At 41.4% G+C, this 23,361-nt stretch overlaps 2 protein-coding genes across 2 annotated transcripts in view; both read left to right on the top strand.

Moving 5' to 3' along the window:
• The window catches only part of LOC103029580 (alpha-tectorin-like), a 172,082-nt gene that overhangs the window by 106,546 nt on the left and 42,175 nt on the right, over window positions 1–23,361 (top strand). The gene's annotated exons all lie outside the window — the stretch shown is intronic.
• On the top strand, window positions 7,658–18,020 carry LOC125799426 (pancreatic secretory granule membrane major glycoprotein GP2-like). The gene is made up of 8 exons (XM_049476100.1): window positions 7,658–7,758; window positions 9,221–9,340; window positions 9,432–9,616; window positions 9,957–10,117; window positions 11,984–12,229; window positions 12,353–12,515; window positions 16,626–16,728; window positions 17,674–18,020. The coding sequence occupies exons 1-7, from the start codon at window positions 7,737–7,739 to the stop codon at window positions 16,719–16,721; spliced, it is 993 nt and encodes a 330-aa protein (XP_049332057.1). The 5' UTR covers window positions 7,658–7,736; the 3' UTR covers window positions 16,722–16,728; window positions 17,674–18,020.

Below are 23,361 nucleotides of genomic sequence, written 5' to 3'. Positions count from 1 at the left end.
AGAAGTTGCCCAACCTAAAGACTTGCCACTAAGACAGGAAACTACAAAAGCTATCTTACCTTGCTCAGTTCTTGGCGGGGAGTTACTAAAAAAATTACCATTATATGGTTCAGGTCTACATAAAGGAAAATAGGTGTTGGGAGGTACTAGGGGCTAAGGACTGTAAACTGGAGCTTATCTGGGAAAGTTGAACATTCTGGGTGGTCAGTTGATGAGCTAACTCACCCACACTCTGGTTGAGGCCTATCAGTGTCTGCTGGTGCTGACATAGAACCTGGTCGTAGTTAAACAAACCAGAAATCAAGGCCTGAGTGTCCGCTGTCTGCAAGGTGGTCCGGGTTTTCTGTCTCGCTGGCCAAACACACGACAGGGGTGGTTGGAAACAGGCAGGGTAAGTAACAAAATGGCAGCAATTGTAAACAACATATCGAAACAGAAAGGTATTTATAATAACAGGACCAGGTGTGTGTAACCAGAAGCTTGGTGAGTTAGAACACAGAAGCATCATGTGTTGGTGCATGCTGGGAGTTGGATTCTGTAGTGTGTGTAATAGAGTTCATGGCAGGCAGGTTGACAACGTTAGGGCTAACAATTAGATAAACTGTGCTGAGATCAGAATTTTCTGAAGGAGGTAGTGCCAGATATTGTCTAGATGGCCAAAGTTTGTGCCAAATCCAGAACTGAAACTATTCTACACAAAACATAATCAGTTGTCTACAGACCAGGAATATGTTCTCTGGGGGTTATCATTTTGCCAAAGTTCAGGCAATGGCTGCTGTCACATGTGCGTTATTGGACATCCTGGGAACATAAATGAAGGCATTAGAGCGAAGTTTCGTTTCGGGCCTGGATTAGACCAGGAGCTTGAGAAGTATGATGCTCAGTTCAAAGCGTGTAAGATCACACTAAACAGACCTGCTGCAGCAGCTCTTTATCCATGGTCATGGGCTACAACACTGTGGGAACGGATAATGAAATCAACAGGCAGCACTACCTGCTGGTAGTAGATATCTATTTAAAGTGGCTGGAACTTTTGCCCATAAAGATGACAATAGCAGAAAAAAAACAGACAACCTATTATTATTAGAAACCTTTTTGCAGTCTATGGCTTGCACAAGTTGATGGTGTCAGACAATGGTCTCTTTTACATTTGAACAGTTTCTCAAGAATAATGGAGTCGGTCATATTTTCATGCCACCATCCTACATCCAACGGCACAGTATAACGATGTACAGACATTCCAGAAACACACGAACACAGTGATGGGAACAGGAACCGAAACATGACTAGACACAGGTACAGGGATACAGATGGAAACTAGGACTAAGGCAGGAACAGACACAGGTACAGATATGAACATAGACTGGAGCCCAGGACTGATGAAGTTCAAAGTCTGTGGAACCAGCCTGGGCAAAGTTTAAGGGGCTGGAGGAGGAGACCTTGAAGCAGGTCTGGGACCTGATGACCTGGGTGTGCGCTTAGTTCTGGGAGCGGGCACAGGATCAGAGGTGGCTGGAGCCTCGAGCACAGGATCAGAGGTGGCCGGAGCCGCGGGCGCAGGATCAGAGGCGGCCGGCGCAGCGGGCACTGGAGCTGAAGCAGTAGGTACCACATGAGCGGCAAGCACTGCAGGCACAGGAGCGGCGGGCACCGCTGGCACTGGAGCTGAAGCAGGGGCAGCGGGTGCTGCTGGAGCTGGTACCGGGGCAGGATTTTTTGGTAGACAGCAAAATGATTTCATTCTTCACAACAAGTCTTCCAGGTTCTGAAGCAGGAAGCCCCAGACCATCACACCTCCACCACCATTGTTTACTGTAGGTATGATGTTCTTTTTCTGAAATGCGGTGTTCCTTAATGACAGATAAAATGGAACACACAACTTTTGTCTTGGGAATCAACAAGATGTTTTCTGGCACAACTGAGACGAGCCTTAATGTTCTTTTTGCTCAAAAGTGTTTTTTGTCTTGGCACTCTGCCAACGTAGGCCATTTTTTCCCAGTCTCTTTCTTATGGTAGATTCATGAACACTGACCTTAACTGAGTCCTGCAGTTCTTTAGATGGGGTCTTTTGTGACCTTTTGGATGACTCGTTACTGCTTTTCTTTGGGAAATTTTTAATTTTGGTTGGCTGGCCACTTCTCGGATGGTCCAACACTGTTCCACGTTTTCGCCATTTTAGGATAATGGCTGTTACTGTGGTTCGCTGGAGTCCTTTAGAAACTTTAGAAATGGTAGTAATAGAACCAAGTTACTTTCTCTTTCCTGAATTCCTGAATTTCTTTGGATATTAGCATGATGCCTAGCTTTTAAATATATCGTTTTTTTTTTTTGGGGGGGGGGGGGGGTGTTCTTACTCAATAATAAAAAAAAATCTTCATTTAATAACTGGATTTTGTGTTTATTTGTGTCGTCTTTGACTAATACTTACATTTGATTGAAGATCTGAAACAGAGACAAAACATGCAAAAAACAAGAAACACTTTTATACATTATTGTATTTGCCAATCTGTATTATTAAGCACACCAGGTCCCACCAGCTACATAGACTTGAGCAATAAATGTTGCTAAACACAGTGGTCAGTCTTGTTTACTCAGTGTTTGTCTAATATACGGTTCTGTAACATTAGAATAGCAATGGGCATTACTTTAAATATTAAATATTAAATATAACTGTACCAAATAAGAGTATATTGTTACTGTCCAATGAAAAACAAGTATCTCCAAAACAGCAGGCAAGAGATAAAAACTTCTTACCTTTTAATAGAAGTCAATGTAAAAAAGTTTATTTCAGTTTATTTCAGTTTTGGAGAATTTCTATTGGTGCTTAGTTGAGTTCATTTGAAAATTACTAGTTACTACATTCAGCGCTCTACTGCTAATATTATGAAATAAATGCTTCCAAACAAAATAGCTCTAATTTAATCTAATCTTACATTGCTTCCACAGCTCCATCACCTTATGATTCTAACTTTGACCCTTGTTACAACCACACTGTTCTCAATGAAGACGAAACATACATCAGCCCTACTGGAATGATAACCCTGGTCATGACGACACCACTGTTGAGTGGGAGGGATGGTACCGGTTTTATCTCCAAGGAAGAAGTGCTCAGATATCTGAGGGATGTGTAAGCTACAGCAGATGTGGTGGTCATACTCCACTGGTGCTTGGTGGCTCTCACCCACGAGAACAGGGTGGCATTGTTACACGAAGTGTTCTGGCGTTCTCTGATACCAACTGCAATTCATCGTCCCAATCCAAACCAATCCAAGTGAAGGCCTGTCCAGGACATTACTTCGTCTACAAACTCGTCAGGCCAGATGTGTCCAATGTAGTGCCAACATACTGCGCAGGTACATTAATGATATCCATTTTCATTTGAAGAACAAAAGATTTAAAAAGGTACAGTGCTAGATGAAACCAGATGACAAATCATTGGTATGAAAAAGTTTGGGCACCCCTGATAATTTTCATGATTTTCCTTTATAAAGTGCATCCGGAAAATATTCACAGTGCTTCACTTTTCCCACATTTTGTGACGTTACAGACTTATTCCAAATTGTATTAAATTAATGACCATGTGAAAAAAGTTTTCTTAAGAGTTCTGAAAATTTATAAAAAATAAAAAACTAAGAAATCACATTTACTTTTAATACTTTGTAGAACCACCTTTGGCAGAAGCTACAGCTTCAAGTGTTTTTGAATATGATGCCACAAGCTTGGAACACCTCTCTTTAGGCAGTTTTGACCATTCTTCTTTGCAGTACCTCTGAGGCTCCATCAGGTTGGATGGGAGACGTCTGTGCACAGCCATTTTCAGATCTCAGGACTCTGGCTGGGCCACTCCAGGACATTCACGGAGTGGTCCTGAAGCCACTCCTTTGAGATCTTGGCTGTGTGCTTCTGATCATTGTCCTGCTGAAAAATGAACCTTCGCCCCAGTCTGAGGTCAAGAGCGCTCTGGAGTAGGTTTTCATCCAGGATGTCTCTGTACATTGCTGCATTCATCTTTCCCTCTATCCTGACTAAGTCTGCCAGTTCCTGCTGCTGAAAAACATCCCCATAGCATGATGCTGCCACCACCATGCTTGACTGTAGGGATGGTATCGGCCTCGTGATGAGCAGTGCCTGGTTTCCTCCAAACGTGACGCCTGGCATTCACACCAAAGAGTTCAATCTTTGTCTCATTAGACCAGAGAGTTTTGTTTCTCATGGTCTGAGAGTCCTTCAGGCGCCTTTTGGCAAATTCCAGACTGGCTGCCTTGTGCCTTTTACTAAGGAGTGGCTTTGGCCTCGCCACTCTGCCATACAGGCCTGATTGGTGGATTGCTGCAGAGATGGTGGTCCTTCTGCAAGGTTCTCCTCTCTCCACGGAGGAACGCTGGAACTCTGACAGAGTGACCATCGGGTTCTTGGTCACCTCCCTGACCAAGGCCTTTCTCCCCCGATCGCTCAATTTAGACGGCCGGCCAGCTCTAGGAAGAGTCCTGGTGGTTCCAAACTTCTTCTATTTACAAATGATGGAGGCCACTGTGCTCATTGGGACCTTCAAAGCAGCAGAAATTTTTCTGTATCCTTCCCCAGATTTGTGCCTCGAGACAATTTTGTCTACAGGCAATTCCTTTGACTTCATGCTTGGTGTTTGCGCTCTGACATGCAGTCAACTGTGGGACCTTATATAGACAGGCGTGTGCCTTTCAAAATCATGTCCAATCAACTGGATTTCCCACAGGTGGACTCCATTTAAGCTGTAGAAACAGCTCAAGGATGATCAGTGGAAACAGGATGCAACTGAGCTCAATTTTGTGCTTCATGGCAACGGCTGTGAATACTTACGTAAATGTGATTTCTTAGTTTTTTATTTTTAATACATTTTCAGAACTCTCAAGAAAACTTTTTTCACATGTTCATAATGTACGGTGGCCGAGAAAGCCCAACGCAGTGCAAATTGAAAAGTGCTGCAAAAGCACAAAACACATCCATCAAAATTACAACACAGGCGCAGCAAATAGAAAAACGCGCTGCAAATAGAACCACAACACAACGGAAGTGAGTCACAACACAACGGAATTTTCCCGGTGGACCTTAAAAGATGCTGTACCAGCTGTGTATAAAGGACCATAAGTGGCAAACAAGCTTCTGAAAAGTAAGTTATGTTTATTACCTGTGATTACCACGGTTGTGTGCATATTATTAAAAGTTCTGCTTCACAAAACGCCTTGTTTGCCACTTATTGTCCTTTGTACACATAGTGAAGTCCGAGACGTTACTGAAGACGCAGCTTAGCTGGTACAGTATCTTTTAAGGTCCCCCGGGAAAATTCCGTTGTGTTGTGACTCACTTCCGTTGTGTTGTGGTTCTATTTGCAGTGCGTTTTTCTATTTGCTGCGCCTGTGTTGTAATTTTGATGGATGTGTTTTGTGCTTTTGCAGCGCTTTTCAATTTGCACTGCGTTGGGCTTTCTCGGCCACCGTAATAATGGGGTATTTTGTGTAGAATTTTGAGGAAAGAGATTAATATAATACAATTTGGAATAAGGCTGTACCGTAACAAAATGAAGCACTGTAAATCACTGGTTGTTCAGATTAGGGGAATTGCCTGGGTGTGTAAAGATTCGGGTTTCAGCCCTGTTAATTTTATGCATATAATATAATATAGTTTATTAGCTGATCAGTTGGATACGGTGGAAGGGCAGAGAGCAGGGCTAAGTAACTAATTTAAACTAAGTATAGTTCTAAATAAGTTGGTTGTGGAGGAGGGGGCTTCCCTTCTAGCCCACCACATTCCGCAAAACCAGCAAGCTGATTGGCTGTTTCTCCTCAAAGGCGGAACTTTATCCTTGAACTGGCTCTTTGATTAGCTTTAAGATATTTTTTTTATTCACACACAGCCAGTGACCTGTCTCCTCATTAAAAACACAGCTGAGCTGAGCAAAATGATTCAGGGCTGCTAGAAAATGACCAGGCGAGGTGACGCCCCTGGTTTAGATCAGCAATTTCAGTTAAATATATCATATAGCAGAAGAACGCAGTGATATTTGAGAAGTGAAATAACCGTTTATTAACTGATGGGGATTCTTTCCCCTTCCAGAAAAGAAGGACCACTTTTTTTGCTACAATCATTGTCACTGATTCTTGAAGACTGTTCTCAAGCATCTGCTGATATTGACTGGAATCTATGCAAACTTTTAAGATTCCCAGTACCTGCACTGACCACACAGCCCCACAGCATGATGAAACCACCACTATTTTACTGTGGGTAACAAGTGTTTGTCTTGGAATAGTGTTTTTTTTCCCTCCATGCATACCACCCTCTGAATAACTTAATTTTAGTTTCATCAGCCCACAGCGCCTTATTCCAAAATGAAGCTGGCTTGTCCAAATGTGCTTTAGCATACCTAAAGCAACTCTGTTTGTGGCGTGTGAACAGAAAAGGCTTCTTCTGCATCACTTTCCCATACAGCGTCTCCTTGTGCAAAGTACGCTGAATAGCTGAATGAATAAGATGATGATGTAGGTCTTGGAGCTGATCTGTGGGTTGTCTTTGTTTTCAAGTAATTTGAGAGTTGTTTTGGGGTGCCCATGTTGTCACTCTTCAGAAAAGATGCAGAGAGGAGAAAAACTTACAATTGGTGCCTTCCACCTTTCTTATAATTGGATTCACATGTATATGTACGTCAAAGGTCAATATGCTTACCGAACTAATTTTGTCTTCCAATAATTAGTGCTAAAGGTATTCAAATTCAAATTAAACCACAAGGATGCCCAAATGTATGCACCTGCCTATTTTTTTTATTGCACACTTTTTGTGAATCCTATAAACTTTATTTTACTTCTAAAATATCACTGTGTTTAACTGCTATATGATACATTCAACTGAAATTTCTGATTTAAACAATACATTTATTTATAAAGCAAAATTATGAAAATTATCAGGGGGCCCAAACTTTTTCATACCACTGTATTTCTAAACTTCAATGCAATATAAACAATGCAGGTGCAAGGCGTGAAAATACACTGTTGGCAGGGTGTATGATAGCAATGAGCATCGTGACGTGCCTTAGGCATGGTGTAAGATAGGGCTTCACAACCAAGAAACTAAACAACCAGAGAACCAAACAAGAATACAAATAGGTGAGATTAAAAACAGTTGATATTGATTAATACTCTGGTGATAAGGAAAGGGAAAACAACATCAGTTGGAAAAATACATTGTATAAATACATTTGATTTGATTTGAAAGGGAAAACACAGAGAGATGCAAAAAGCACGACAGAAAACCCTGACACTGAACATGTATGGCAATAGTTATTTTGTATTAACATCTTCAGCTGGTATTAAGTTCTCTTCATGCCTCATGTTAAGATGTCCTTAGATAACATTTACAACCACCTGATTGTTGCTTTCAAAGGTATTGATTTCTTACCATACAAAAATGTATTAAACAAGCAACATTTCACAGTAGGAACATTTTTAAAAGTACAATTTTATGTTTTTATGACAGTGGCTTACAATTACCCAAGCACTGACCCCTGTCTTAGAGATCCAAACTGCTCTCTGAATGAGCTTACCAAAAAACATAATGCATTTAACTAATACCAAAGATTCCTCCATCTTTTAAGCAGCAGTAAAACATAATCGCTGATTTAATGCAACATGTATTACAGGGTCTGGAGAAAGATGTAATGAGGATTTTAACTTTAAAATTGTTCCATTACAGATGTTGCACATATTACTATGACTGAGGCCCCCACTACAGGTAAACAGATTTTTTTCTGACATCTTTAGTTAGTTGGTTTCTTATTTGATAAGATTGAATTCTTTTGGGATACTGACCGCAGATTGTAATATAATAAACACATACAGAACCACATCAACAATGCATTCTGAACATTTTCTCTTTTTACCGCCACCATCCCCCTCTTTGTAGTACTAATTCAACTTATTTAGTGTCTATACAGTGTTTTAGTTTCTGTGGTCATTGTGCATATAATAGAGACATAATCATATAAGCAAAATTATTGGCAAAAAGGGCGGGGTGACCTTTGAAAATGAAAAAAATAAACAACAAAATAAACAAAGGGAAAACAAAGAAGGGGGGAGACAAAATCTTTAGCTTTAAAAACAATAAAGAGAACATTTTTACTTATTAAAGTTCAGATTTAGTGTCTTGTGTTGTATAAACCAATATACACATTTTTCTACAAAAAACCTTTGTATCACCTACCAACTTTCACAAGACAACCACATGCCTTATACTGTTCATCTCATGCCAGCAAACAAATAAACAAAGCATGGATTCTACAAGACCTCTGAATGTGTCCTGTGGTATCTGGTACCAAATTCTTTAAGCCCTGCCCATGAAAATTGTGATGTGCTCCATGAGTAATGGGCTGCCATGACCTTGTTGCTGGTTCACCAGTTGTCCTTTTTAGGGTCACTTTTGGTGGGCTTGGACCACTGCATAGCAGAAACACCCTGCAATACCTGCCTGATGTTTTAGAGCTGTTCTAACCTAATGGTCTAGAACATTAATCAAATAAAATGTTTTTTTTATATAGTGCTTTTTACAACTGATGTTGTTGCAGAGAACATTGCAGGACAGAGAATCAGACAAAATATTCAACATACAACACAGAAACACAATTGAGTGACAATTGAGGCTTTAAAACTCCCTCAGAGCTGGAGGAGGAAATACACTGGGAGCTACCTTGTACTATCACATGTACCATCATATGTACTATCAAGGCTAATATATAAGGGGGACCCATCCTCCTCTGGTCAGACAACTTATTAATGCATGTAAAAAATTCATTACACATCTATATAGGTCTAACATATTTAGGCGAATCGCTACAATAGCAGTGGAAGCAGTTACAAAATTCATTGTTGGAGTTTGTATAAATTTCAATGTAAGGTAATAAGTAATGCAGAGGGAGCACAGAGGCTGTTGGCATGAACTGGGCAGTGGGCAGCTGATACAGCTGATACAGCTGTTACATTTTGGTTCTGGTCAAAGTGCTTCAGATTCTTTGCTTTTTTTATAATTCCAAAGCATCAGCTTGAAGCAAACTGATAAATAATGTCAGCCTTTGACAGGTTGCTAGTCATAAATATTATTAGATCTCTCTTATTTAAATTCATGTGAAAAGGTTCGTGAACAATTTACTGATTCATTATGCTGTGTTTACTGTGTTTTACATCTTTTCGTCTTTCTTCAGCAATGGTGGACCCCTGTAAGGAGCTGAACTGCACTGCAGACGAGTGGTGTGGGGAGAGCAATGGGGTCTATGGCTGCTTCTGTAATGAGAACCATCCTAGACCAGGCAACGACTCTTATGGTATGAAGATATTTTAAGATGTGGGCATCTACAGATGTTCAGTGCCCTTTAAATGCCTGTTTCGCCTTTCACTGTTCTTTCTTTATTTCAGACTCCAAAGAAGAGTGTGAGAGCAGCTCTGGCACCATGTCTCTGTCCCGCTGTCAGCTCTTTGAAGCTGGTTTCTCTGCTGACCTCCTGCACCTGAGCGACCCCAACTGCACAGGGACAATCCAGAACGGCAGACTGGTCTTCCATTTTAATAACGATGACCATATCTGTGGCACCAGTCTCATGGTACAGTAAATAATATCCATGTAGACTTTTTAACATTTTATTTATGCTTAGTGACACTTTAAGCATAAGCTTGCAGATCCATTCTTCCTTCTAGGCATGCAAAATTGCCAATGTCACTGCCAGCAGCAGAACTTCAGAGCATGATGAATGCACTCCCTTGCCTCACAGTTTTGCAGAATTTTCAGAAACTTCAGTTTTTCAGTACTTTCTAAAATGATGATGTGGCTTGCCTAGAATGTTGTCTAGATGCTGTGATTTTTTTTTGTTTAGTTTAACAATGCTCAATTTAAGTAAGCGTGTAATAGACCAAGTGGTTGCACTCAAGTTACCGTATCCACAGGCCAACGGAACCCACTTCATCTATGAGAACACTATCCAGGGGGGAGCAGAATCAGGAGGAGGGCCCATTCACAGAAAGAAATATCTGGAACTGCAGTTCTCCTGCATTTATCAGATCAGCCAGACCCTCTCCATGGACACCGAATTAACCCCTCTGCAGAGGTAGGGGAGCTGCTTCCTGGGCTCTTATAAATCAGCACTGATATCCTACTAGTTTGAACTGATGAATGCTTTTTTTTACTGTATTGTTAACAGTGAGGCAAATTTATTTTTATTTTTGCTGTTGACTAAAACCATTTGGGGTTAAAATTAAATGATGAATATGAGACAAACACCAAACACATCAGCTTTTATTTCCAGGTATTTCCATCTGGATCTGGTGCAAAGTTAAGAAGATAGCACCTTCTGTCTGAACCCATTACTGTCTGAACTACATTGCCCAGAATGCACCACACACTGACATCACACCCAACCCCAATCACATGACACAGGACATGATACTTCCAGGAAACAGGTCACCTGAATACTAGCCCCATAAAAGGGGCTCATTTGCTTTTAGTCCTTGCTGAGTATTGACAGTTAATCCTCGTACAATGTGTTTTTCCATTGTCTGTGTCACTATCATGTTTTGATCTTGCTTTGTATTACCAACCTTGATTTTTGCCTGCCCTTGGAATATTGTCTTGCCGTGTTTTGACCTCTGGACTGTTCATCTGCCCTAGTTTTGTGTGTTAATAAAGTATATTTCGATTTGCACTAACCAGATAGCAGATGTAGAGCTATTTAAAACTGGTTTAGCTAACCAGAGCCAGCTAATCAGTCAGCACCAGCAAACGTTCACTGGTGTGACCCAAGCTATCTGCAAACTTTATTTAATAAAGTATATTTTGATTTGCATCTGTGCATGTCTGAGATCTGCTCTATCATGACAGCTTCCAGACCCACTGACAACACTAAATTGTTTTCTTCCTTTGTCATGCTCTGTGCAGGCTCTATGCAGGCTCTGTGCTGCTCACGTCAGCCTCTTTCAGCTATTGCTTGTTTTGGGCTTAATTCCATCAGTCTCTTCTTTAGCATGTAAAATGAATGCTCTGTAGAGTTGTACGTTTAAGGAGGATCTAAAACCTTTCACTTCCTGCCTCTGTTTCACTCCTTTGTTGTGTTGGCACTGTTTATTGGGTCATTATCTTGCTGCATGGTGAAAGAACTCCCAATAAGTTAGGTTGCATCTTTCTTTAAATTTCATTGTACATTAATGAAGATAAATAAGCCCGTCCCAATAGAAGCCATGCAAACCCAAGCCATGTCACAACCTCCATTGTGTTTCACAAATGAGCTGGTATGTTTGGGGTCATGAGCAGATCCTTTCTTTCTCCAAACTTTAGCCTTTCCATCACATAGACTCATCATTCTAAAATCAGTCCATAGGCTTGTCTCTCTACTTCTTAGCAAATTACAGCCTGGCCACCCTATTCTTCTTACTGATTAGTGCTTAGGGTAGTGCTTTCGTTCATACCGTCATCTGCAAATATTAGACTGTGATACCTTCATTTCTGCTCTCAGGAGATTATTGCAAACAATTGTTTTCCAGTCTTTCTTTACAGCACTGTTCAGCACCTGTTTCTTAGTACACCAGTGACAACTTTCTTCTTCAGGATATTCCAAATGGTTTGCTTGTTTTTCCTTGTTACTCATCTAATTATTCAAACAATAAACACTGCTGGATGGCAAATGTTCAGTTTCAGATTTGAGGTCTGCTTGTGCAGACTGTGCATTTATATGTAACAGGACACACCTGGGCAATAACACAACCTTAGAAGTCACTGAAAATAAAAGCTGAAATGTTAATGTTTTGTCTCTTTTAATGTGATGAAAATGTTGTCAGTCTACAGCAGAAATAAAGAAATTGACCTCTAATTCCTTTGGAGAGGACTGTATGTATTATATGTATTATGTATTTGGAAGTATTATTAGGAATGTACTTATTCATAATATTTGTATATGTTTGTGCTTTGATGTTTTATATAGCGTAGTGCACAAGAACCTTCCAGATGGTCAGGGGATGTACCAGGTCAGAATCGTTCCCTATCAGGATGCTGCCCTCTCCCAACCTTACAACGGCAGTGTGAAGATAGTGGTGGACGAGAGGATCTACGTGGGAGTGTTTGTTCAGGGGGTGGACAGTCGTCAGATTGCCACAGTGATAGACTCATGTTGGGCCACTCCTGAGAGGGACCAGCACCATGCTGTCCGCTGGCATCTCATCACTAACAGGTCAGAGTTTTACTTAAATTTTCTTGTTTCTGTTTACTCAAACATATACACACAGCCCACACACCACTTCATCAGTGTGCCTACAAACTGTGTTCTAAATGTAATTTACATTGTGATCCTCAGATGTCCTAATTCAGCAGATAAGACAGTGGAAGTTCTTCAGAATGGTGTCTCCACTACTGGCCTTTTCTCCTTCAAGATGTTTGCCTTTAACGGGAACTACCAGAAGGTTTTCCTTCATTGCTCCATTTACCTTTGCCTTCTGCAAAACAACAACTGTGCAGAGGTGAGATTTAGTACCTTCCGTCATCCTGTCACACAGTAATATGCTAAATAGAAAGTAGGATTCCAAACTACACAAAAAGTAAAATTAATTTGATTTAGATGCAGCCATGGTCGACAAAATTCTTGGAAGACAAAATTATTGGCATCCTCAGCTTAATATTTGATTGCACTCCCTTTAAAAAAAATATTGAAATCCGTTACTTCCTACAACCATCAAGTTTTATACACCCCTCAACTGGAATTTTGGACCAATCTCCTTTTGCAAACTCCTCCAGGTCTCTCATATTTGAAGCGTGCCTTTTCCCAACAGCAATTTTAATATCTCTCTACAGAAGTTCATTGGGATTTAGATCCTGACTTATTGCTGCCCACTTTCCGGCGATTTGTTTCCATTCATCTCTGGGTGCTTTTAGAAGTATGTTTGGGCTCATTGTCCTGGTCGAAGAACCATGACCTAGGACACAAACCCTACTTTCTGACACTGGGCCCTACATTGCAACCGAAAATCCTTTGGTAACCTTCAGATTCATAACGTATTTCACACAGTCAAAGCACCCAGTGTCAGAGGATGCAAAACAACCCAAAAACATATTTGAATCTTTACCATCTTTGACTGTAGGCACTGTGTTGTTTTCTTTATATGCCTCATTCCGTTTTCTGTGAACTGTTTAACCAAGGTCTATCTTGGTCTCATCTGTCCACAAGACGTTTTCCCAGAAGGATTTTGGCTTGCTTTTTGGCATACTGCAGTCTAGGTTTTTCTGAGTCAGCTGTGGGGTCGTTCGGCGTCTCCAGCCATTGCATTTTATTTTACTCAATTGTCGACAGATAGTTCCCTTATGTCCACATCCAGGGAGATTAACTCCATACTTCATTGGTAGAATTCTGAGAGCCCTGATATTTAACTTTAAAAAAAGACATCCTGCCATCATGAAATTTCATGATAAGTCCACTGATGAGCATTAAAGAAACTACAGCTGATAAGTCAAGTGAACACTCACATTAGTTTTGGTCTGGAGTTGGTGCAACGGGGATTTTGAGGACAGAGGTCAATCTGGGTTCCTATCCTATCTATTCATTTGTGCTTGTCAGTTGACTTCTCATGACTTGAGGTGTCACCTGGAGAACTATTGTATGTAATCATATTTCACTATACCCAAAGTCAATTTCACACTGGATTTCACCTTTAAAAAGAGGCTCTTTTCCCCCTTCCATGTTCTGGTAAGCATTTGTCTAATAAGTCTAAGAACAGCCTCTGCAGTTCTTGTTAAGCTATGATGTGCCATGCATGATGAAATAGTCTTCATCCATGATTAAAATTACTTACAATATTTTGTTTTAGGCTAAGCTTAATATTTACAGCTGCACAGATAACTTAGATAACTGTTACTTCCTTACACACTGCAGCATTTACCACAACATACTGACAACAGTCTTTCACTATGAAACATGGATTCTCCGTATAGAGGCTTGAGGTATCGCTCTCACTGCAAACAGGACATGGGAATGAGGAGTTCCCAGTGTTGTGGAAAAATGGTGGTTTGAAGTGGAAGAATAATGCTGAATGCTGAGTCTGGATCGAAGCAAGTAACAAAGTTTTATTGAAGTGAGACAGCGTAGCATACACAGAGAATCTGGCTTCCCCTTGCTAGCCCCTTATGCCTCTTATATGCTCTTACACTCCAACCCCTTAGGCTCCGATGCGTGATGTGTGTCGTACGTGGTGTACATGACCAAACTCTGAACCCCCGCTGCGTCTACCTGTCACGCCTGGCCCTGTTTCCTGTCTGTCCTCGTGCCTGTGTTGTCCCACGTGACCCGTGCCCCTGTGTTCTGTCAGTGTTTTTCCACTCACCTATGTCCATTTGTAGCTCCGCCCCTCATTAGTCTGTCCCCAGGTGTTACCTGTTCTCCTTCCCGCCTTGTGTGTATATTTAAGCATCTCAGTCATTAGTGTTTCTGTCGGTTCTTGTGCGTTTTTACGTCTGTCACGGCTGTGTTAAATCCTGTCTGTCTGTTAGTCTCCTGTTTGGTCTGTTTCGGTTTGATTTATGTTTTTGGTTTCTGTTCTTTAATAAATGATACTTGCGTTAGCGTCCGCTCTCCTCGTCCAGTCCTTCACACAGCGTTACAGAAGAACCGACCTAAAACCATGGACGCTGCAAGTAATCCGTTTTATGGATCCAGGCTGGCTATCCGACCCACTCCCTTCTCTCGCGGCGTTCAGGAGGAGTATGCGGCTGAAAACTCCTCCACTTCCCGGCGCCGGAGGAGAAGAGGTGGGCGGCGGCGCTCTCAGCGCTCCCTTTCTCCGGTGGAAGATTTCCGGAGCGGAGAAAATTTTGGGGGGGCGATACGGGTTGGTGCGGTTAGCCTCGGTACTCTTTACAGAGGAGGCCAGGCTACCCGGGAGCCGTGGGACTTTCTTGGCTGTGCTCCCAGCAGCTCCGAGGACGAGGAGCCTTTCCCCGCACCAACCCGCCTTCCGCTGCCTGATCCCGCACCTGTTTACTGGCCGCCTCCTGTTTCCACGCCGCGCTCTGTGAGGCCCGTGGATGGGACGCCACGCTCCGTGACTCCCGTGGCTCATCCGCGCTCCTTGACTCTCCCGGCTGAGACGGCGTACTCCGTGAAGCCAGCGGATGGGACGCTACGCTGTGTGATTCCCGTGGCTCATCCGCGCTCCGAGAAGCCGCTCTCTGAAGCTCCGGCTAAGCTAGCTAGCCTGCTAGCTCCACCGCGCTCTCAAGCTCCACCTACTTCCAGCTCTCCAGCCCGGCCGGATTCCAGCTCTGCGAATCCTGATCCAGAAGCATGCTCCGGTCCGGTCTTTACAGCCTCGCCTACTGCTCCAGTCCTGTTAGCGGCCGCTGCGCCTGCTCATGCTGCACCCGCCGCGCCTGCTCATGCTGCACCCGCCGCGCCTGCTCATGCTGCACCCGCCGCGCCTGCTCAAGCTGCACCCGCCGCGCCTGCTCAAGCTGCACCCGCCGCGCCTGCCCAAGCTGCACCCGCCGCGCCTGCCCAAGCTGCACCCGCCGCGCCTGCCCAAGCTGCACCCGCCGCGCCTGCCCAAGCTGCACCCGCCGCGCCTGCTCAAGCTGCACCCGCCGCGCCTGCTCAAGCTGCACCCGCCGTGTCTGCTGAAGCTCCTCAAGCCTCCGTGTCTGCTGTTCAAGCCTCCGTGTCTGCTCCAGCACCAGCAGTGCCTGCCACCAATGTGGTACCCACTGTCCCTGACCCTGTACCCGCGGCTCCGTCCGCCTCTGACTCTGTACCTGCTCCGAGACCAAAGTTTGGCCCTAGGCCCTGTGTCCCTAAGCCAGCGAGGTCTCCTGCTCCAGCCCCTCGAACTCTGCCCAGGCTGGCCCCTCAGACATTGACTTTTCCCAGCCCTGGGCTTCCGTCTATGTTTGTATTTGTACCTGTGTCTGTTCCTGTTTTAGTTCCAGTTTCTGTCTGCGTCCCAGTACTCGTTTCCAGTAATGTCTCAGTTCCTGTCCCCGTCACTGTGCTAGTTTCTGTCCCAGTAAATGTTTTTGTCCCTGTTCCCCTGTCCAGTCCTGTCCTGTCTGCATCCCTGTCTAGTGTCCAGTCTCAGTCTCCTGTCCAGTTCCCCGTCCAGTCTCAGTCTCCTGTCCAGTGTCCCGTCCAGTCTCCGTCACCCGTCCAGTTCCCCGTCCAGTCTCAGTCTCCTGTCCAGTTCCCCGTCCAGTCTCAGTCTCCTGTCCAGTTCCCCGTCCAGTCTCAGGCTCCCGTCCGGTCTCAGTCTTTCGTCCAGTCTCTGTCCTCTGTCCTGTGTCCGTTTCAGTCCCCGGTTTCGTCTCGTGTTTTCCCCGGCCTCTCCCAGATGTTACTATTTACCCAATTGCAAACATTTTTACATTATGAACAGCATTTCATTACACCAGTCATGAGGGTGGTGGCAGGCAAAAAAGGAAAGAAAAAAAGGATCATTGTGCAGAGAAGCTCAAGAATTAAAGGTCCTCATAGTTATAACACTTGGACTAACATGAATAAAATACATTGGATGTCTCTCTATAGTAGCACCGAATCAATCATAAAATAGTAATTCAGTATGGAATCACATTCTGTCATATGTGTTTTGCAGGACTGTGTCCCTGGATTTCACCCAAGGGTTGGCCGGTCTGTGAACAACCATGACCTGGCCTCCATATCTGTGGGACCATTCATTTGGACAACTTAAAGCACAGGTGAGCTCAACATACATTTTTTAATGATTTTGTAAATGGTTAGACATCCTTTGTGAAAATTACTGGCTGAATTACCTACTGTTTTTCTCTGAACTCGTTGATCCTCCAGTATTTTAGGTCCCGTCCGGATACACATTTCTGAGTTTCGTCAACTTTTGTTCAATAAAAAATAGCTATTTGTCCACTGCCACGCACCGAAATTACACTTTGGGCGCGAGTGAGTGAGTGAGTGACTACTAACACAATGTTATTTGGCTTAGAAAGCTCAAAAACTTACTGGTCCTCCTGTTTTTCCAATTGCAGTCATGTTGCTGGAGTTTTATCACTGAGTAGAAGTGTGAAATATTTTTCACAGATGCTCCCTGAGAAACGAATCCTGTTCGAATAGGGTTTAAGGCAGTGCCACTATGAGCCAAGGATTTCCAGTTTGAATCTCAAGACATGCTGCTTGCCATCAGCAACCAGAGTCCGAGAGAGCATGGGTGCCCATCTCCTCACATCACTCCCAATGTGATGTCAGTCAGCTCAGGCGCCTCCAAGCTCCTTGGATGACCAGTAATGCTGCATGAGTGGCAGTTTGTCGGAGGAGGCATGTGCTGGTCTCCTTCATAGCACTGGGTACATTACTAGTGATTAGAGGAGAGTCCTAAAAAGTGGGTTTTAATAATTGGCCTTCCAAATTGGGGAGAAAATTGGATAAAATAAAAAAAGATTAAAAATTACAATGATATAAGCAACACATTGCATTCAGTCATTTGATACAGATGATAGATAATTTAAAACCTGAACTGAAAACATTATGTCAGCATCTTCCTTGGATTCATAAGACTTCTTAAGGGGCTTGTGTTACTTGATGGAGTCTAAAGATATGATTTGGAGTATTGGACTAAAATCAACAACTATGTCTGATCTATAGTATCTAATCCTCACATTTTGTGTTTACAGGTGCATGGACTCCACAGATAATGAAGGTTCAGATCTTCTGACTCTACACACCCTTAGAAAGAACGATTATACACAACCCTGATCTAATCTCTTTTCAGTAATTGTGCCACTAGTGCCATTCTGAATTTTTATTTCATTTTAATAATCTGCTTGGGAATGAGTTTCTGCAACTGAAGAAATATATATAATCAAGATATGCCGACTGTTAAATTACATACATGAGCATTATTCGCCACTGACTTTGATTTTTGTTGATTTTTTTCAAATATGGATATAATTATCCATGATTACTTTATGGTGATTACTTTATATTAGCATTATATAATAAATGTATCTGACAAGCATTATTCATTTTGTTCATTGTATTATTTCTTTGACTCTTCATTCAAATGGTTGTATGCTAAGAAAAATCTAAAGCAGACTATTTTACTCATTTATTTCATTTACTCATCCAGATCTTACAGGTATTATTATCTAGAGCTGTAGCTGGAGTCTTACACGTAAAGAGTAGTGATGGAATACACACAATACCTAAAGCTCAAAGTTAACATGATTTAACAGGCATGCTTGTGCAATAAAGCACTGGAAAAGTAAAAAGTAAAGAAAGAATTTGATTATTATGGTATGTGATGTATTACCAGATATGCCACCACGTTGAGAGTGAATAACACATTTCCTTATATGTTTTGTGTTTAATGTGGCTTTTCTGCTAATTTTTCCTCAATTGAAAGAGCTTTGGTAATAATTACAGACTCTCCATAAAAATATCACCACATTGAGCTGTCTAATGGTCAATTCTCAAGCATGTTTGGTCACACGGACTAGGTATTTGTGCCCACTTATTGCATATCCTATATACGGTATACTGTAGTTAAGTAGGACATGACTTAAGAAGGTCATAAATGCACAATTAATCATTTAATATTTTCATCAAAAACCCTAGGCAGCCAGCCAGAGTTTAAATCAAATTAGTTTCTCTGCTAGGACTTAGCTTTTCTGAGTCCTATTCTATTGACAAACATCTCTGCAGAGATTAGACAAGCTGTGTGTGCATTTGCACACGTTTGTCAGCAATGGGTTGAATTGAATTAGAGTAATAATATGCATTTATTAAAAAAGGGTGTTCACAAACAATTGAACATACACAGCGTCTTCCATAACTATTGGCACCCCTCGTTAAGAAGTGTTCTTTGGCTTCTAATAAATTATTATTTTATATAAAATAGGACAACAATTCAAAAAAGAGAGGAATCTAAGGTTTAATTCAAGTGCCTTTATTTGGTGGGGGGAAAAAATCACACATTAAGAAATAAATATTTTAAATGAAATCATGTGTGCCACAGTTGGCACCCCTGGTGTTAGTACTTTGTACAACTCCCTTTTGCCAACAAGACAGTACTTAATCTTCTCCTATAACTCTTCACAAGAGGGGAGAATATAAAAAGAGATCTTCCACCATTCCTCTTTGCACAATCTTTCTAAATCCTCCTCCTGGGGAGTCCTGGGTCTTCTCCTATGCACTCTCCTCTTCAGCTCACACCACAGCTTCTCTATTGGTTTGAGGTCTGGGGACTGAGATTGTCATGAGAGGAGCTTGATTTTGTGCCTTGTGAACCATTTTTGAGTAGATTTGGCCACATGTTTAGGGTCATTCCCAGTACCACTTGGCAAACTCCACCCTTATATGCTTATGATTATACCTCAGAAAAGGCTTTCTTCGTGCTGCACGCCTCCCAAACAGCTTGTTGGCCTGTAGACAGCGCCTGATGATTTTACTTCTCTTGCCATCTTACATTTGCGTCCTCTTCCAGGCTTGTTTGTCACTCTTCCAGATGTTTTAAACTTTTTGATGATTGCTTTGAATGTAGATAAGGGCATCTGCAGGTGAGAGGTTATTTTCTTGTAGCCATTGCCTAATTTATGAAAGTTGAAACACAGCTGCTTTACTTGAATAGTGTTTAGTAGTGAGTAAGAGAAATAGCCCTGTGTGTAATGCCAAATTTCTACCCCAGGAAATGATGAATTACTAATTAAAGGTTCCTAGATACTTTGATCCACTTTATAAACTACAGTAGAAATGACATAAATGGTTCAAATACATTTATTTCCAAGAAATTCTTAAGGGTGCCAATAATTGTGAAACAGGTCATTTTAAAAATTATAATTAATTCTTAGTCAGGATTTATTTTTATTCACTTGAATTGAAGGTTGTGAGAAAAAAAAATTACGCTTTTAACACATTTTAACTAGGGGTGCTGTATTGTAAATCAAACTGAGAAATCTGTTTAGACCCCACAGGTCCACCCATAATGACTGCTCTTATCTTAGTTACAATATTCCACACAAATAAATCATAAACAACTCTTCCCTCAGAATATAAAAAAAGGCCATAGACAGACAGTAAAATTGGAGGAAAAAAAGCGAGAACTGCCATGTTTAGTGAAGTGTTTTCTCATTGCTTTCACAGCAGCTTTTTATGATACATATGTTGATACTGGCTCCTCCCCTTAGCCATGCAGTGAGTAATGTTGTCCAAAACTGCAGTGCCGACCAGCAGGGTTGAGGTTTCAGCCATGTGCTGCAACTGAAATAAGAATTCCCTTCTCTGTGTTCCCTTGTTCTTGTCTGTGAAGATTTCTTTGGAGAGATACTAACTCAGCTAATTAAAAACACTGTAGCTGAGTAGCCACTGGAAGTAGAGCTTAGACAAAAACATTGGTCAAAACAGCAGTGTTAAACAGGGGGGTTTAAGCACCTTGGACAGCGCTGAAGAGCGGTGTTGGCCAGTGCTGCATACAGCTTGAAGATAAAGGATCCTACAGTAAAACTGGAGAATATGTTTATGTTACATTTCATTCTGACCAGTTTTTGAGGAGCTAGAGGGCTGGCACTTTATAGTACAAACTTGTGTTGATCCATGATTTGTGTTCAAATAAAGTTTATTTCCATGAGACATGAAAGCTTGATTAATCAGATATATCATTCAGATTCTTATTATCAGCATTAAGACAATAAAGACAGAATAGCATCAACTGCAATCAAGCTTTAACGATAACTGCCAAAGAGTCTTTTTCTAGAAGAATGAGGAAGAACAAAAATCCAAACTAAAACTATAGGGTTCCCACACCTTGGAATAAATTATTGAATAAAGTGCAGTAGTTTCCTGGTACAGAGGTGTGCACAGGTGTAGTCTCAGCACTGGAATGCAGTTTGACTCCTTTTCTGTTCTCGTATTTCAAGAGCACAATAATAATAATATTGAAAGAAAAAATAAAAAAATAAAACACAAAAAAAACTTCCGTACAGAATCAAATTATATTAATGCAAAATTAAACTTTAACTTTTTTCTTCTGTTAACTTGTTATATTAGAAATCTGAGGAATGTATGTCATAGTGATAACATAATGACATATAAATAAATAAATAAATAAATAAATAAATAAATAAATGATTGAATAAAGTGCAGCAGTTTCCTGTTACAGGGCTGTCCACCGGATTAGCCTCAGCACTGCAATGCAGTTTGACATGTTTTACATGATATGCTTCTATACACATATCTTAGCGGTGCAGGATAATCCATCAGCACCCCTGGAGCTGAGAGGGTTAAGGGCCCTGCTCAAGGAACCGAGTGCCAGTGAACCCATAACTGTAGTATTATGTATTAAGGCAATGGTGTGTGTGTGTGTGTGTGTGTGAGAGAGAGACGACATAAGAGTAAGAATTTGGTGATTTGGTGTTCTTAATGAAGAAAGAAAAAAACAGTACTTGGAAAATAGATAATCACAGCTGTCTATTAATTGATAGAATAATGAATGATGCTAGCTTCAAGAATGTGTATGCTATTCTCACACTTTTGTTGTGTTTTAGTTTGTTATATTAATATGAATGATGATAATGTGGACATGATGGTATGTGACAAGATAAGAAAATATGTTATGAAAATATATGAAATCCAAAATCTCTTGGCATGCTGAAGCATTAAGAGTTCCTTTCACTGGAACCAAGGGGCCGAGCCCAACTCTCGAAAAACACCATATTCCCCCCAACACCAAAATTAAACAACCTTTTCTACCTTACGGCCCACCTGTTTACAACTTGAAAGCGTCAAGACCCCCTAATATTAATAATAATAATAATAATAATAATAATAACAATAATAATAATAATAATAATAATAATAATAACAATAATAATAATAATAATAATAATAATAACAATAATAATAATAATAATAATAATAATAATAATAATAACAATAATAATAATAATAATAATAATAATAATAACAGTAATAATAATAATAATAAAAGATCTAAAAAAAAAAACTGAGTACAATAAACTCTTGCTACCATACCCTGAAACAGTGATTTAAGCTTTCCAAATATAGTAAGTACATGAACTTCTTACTGGAAACATGCTCTAATAGTGTGCTTCTTTTTATTTTTACCTTTAAATATACACAGTAGTGTGGTTTGACAGAGTAGCACAACTCGATAGAATACCTGATGACTCGGCTCGGTATCTGGGCATATCCATGTGGGCGAATCAGTGACATTTTTTTTTAATTCAAATAAAGCAACAGGTGTTGTCAATCATAAGTTTAAGATTTTTAATCCACCTCACTGTGATCTATAGTTCTATAAATCCGTTTTCAGCTTCTCCTCCATGGTTGAAAGGCAGCTGTTCTGTGTGTGAGAGGCTCCCATGTGCCTCTCTCACACACAGCTGAACTTTTTGCCGGAGGGCGGGGCTGCACTCATGCAGCCGCTCTCTTTATTGAAATAAATAGGATGCGCTGTGCTGGTGGACAGGGAGAGGATGCGTATTTCTTGTGTGCTTGCGTGCACTAACGCTAAAATTTGATTTCAGGTCGCAGGCCACAAAATATCGTTCTGCGAGCCGCAAATGGCCCGAGGGCCACAAGTTTGAGACCCCTGATTTAAAGACTACTGTCTCCCTCTGAGGATGAGCCTGCGGACCCCTAGAGGGTGCTTCGGGCCGCGACCTCTATCAGACTGCCGGATGGAGAAGCACAATTTGACACACCTGAGAACACATCTCCACTTCTCTCACTTCGGGTCAAGCTGCACTGCATCCTACGCTTTCCATTGCATCACGTTATGCGAGGCTTTGATGGAGCTGTTTGACTATGGAAACCCAATCCTTTAAGCTCTCTAGACTCTACTGTTATTGAGCTAATCTGAAGCTACATGAAGCTTGGAGATCTGTAGTTTCAGACTCTGCAGAAAGTTGGCAACCTATGTTCACTCAGTGCCTGCCTCTGTTATTTTACCTATTTCACTTCGTAGCTAAGTTACTGACATTCCTATGTGCTTTGTTATAATACCACTAACACTTGACTGCGGAATATTTAGTAGCGAGACAATTTCACGACTGGTCAGGGGGCATCCTATCACTGTCCCATACTGGACTTTACTGTCACTAATGTTTGTAGAAGCAATCTGCATGGCAATCTACTTGTTTTGTACACCTGTGGCCAATGAAGCGATTGGAAGACCTAATTTTAATGATTTGGATGGGTGAGTGAATACTTTTGGTAATACCGTGTAGTTGGTGAAAATTACTTTGTACAAATGTGGTCTTAGCTAAAGTTCTAGTGCACATTCTTGTTTCAACAATGGATGCCTCCCCTTTTCCACCTGCAATTATCTTGGTCTAAGAGAGAAC

This window comes from Astyanax mexicanus, chromosome 3, assembly GCF_023375975.1.
Source record: "Astyanax mexicanus isolate ESR-SI-001 chromosome 3, AstMex3_surface, whole genome shotgun sequence".
NCBI classification, from domain to species: domain Eukaryota; kingdom Metazoa; phylum Chordata; class Actinopteri; order Characiformes; family Acestrorhamphidae; genus Astyanax; species Astyanax mexicanus.
This window is presented reverse-complemented; position numbering and strand designations above follow the sequence as displayed.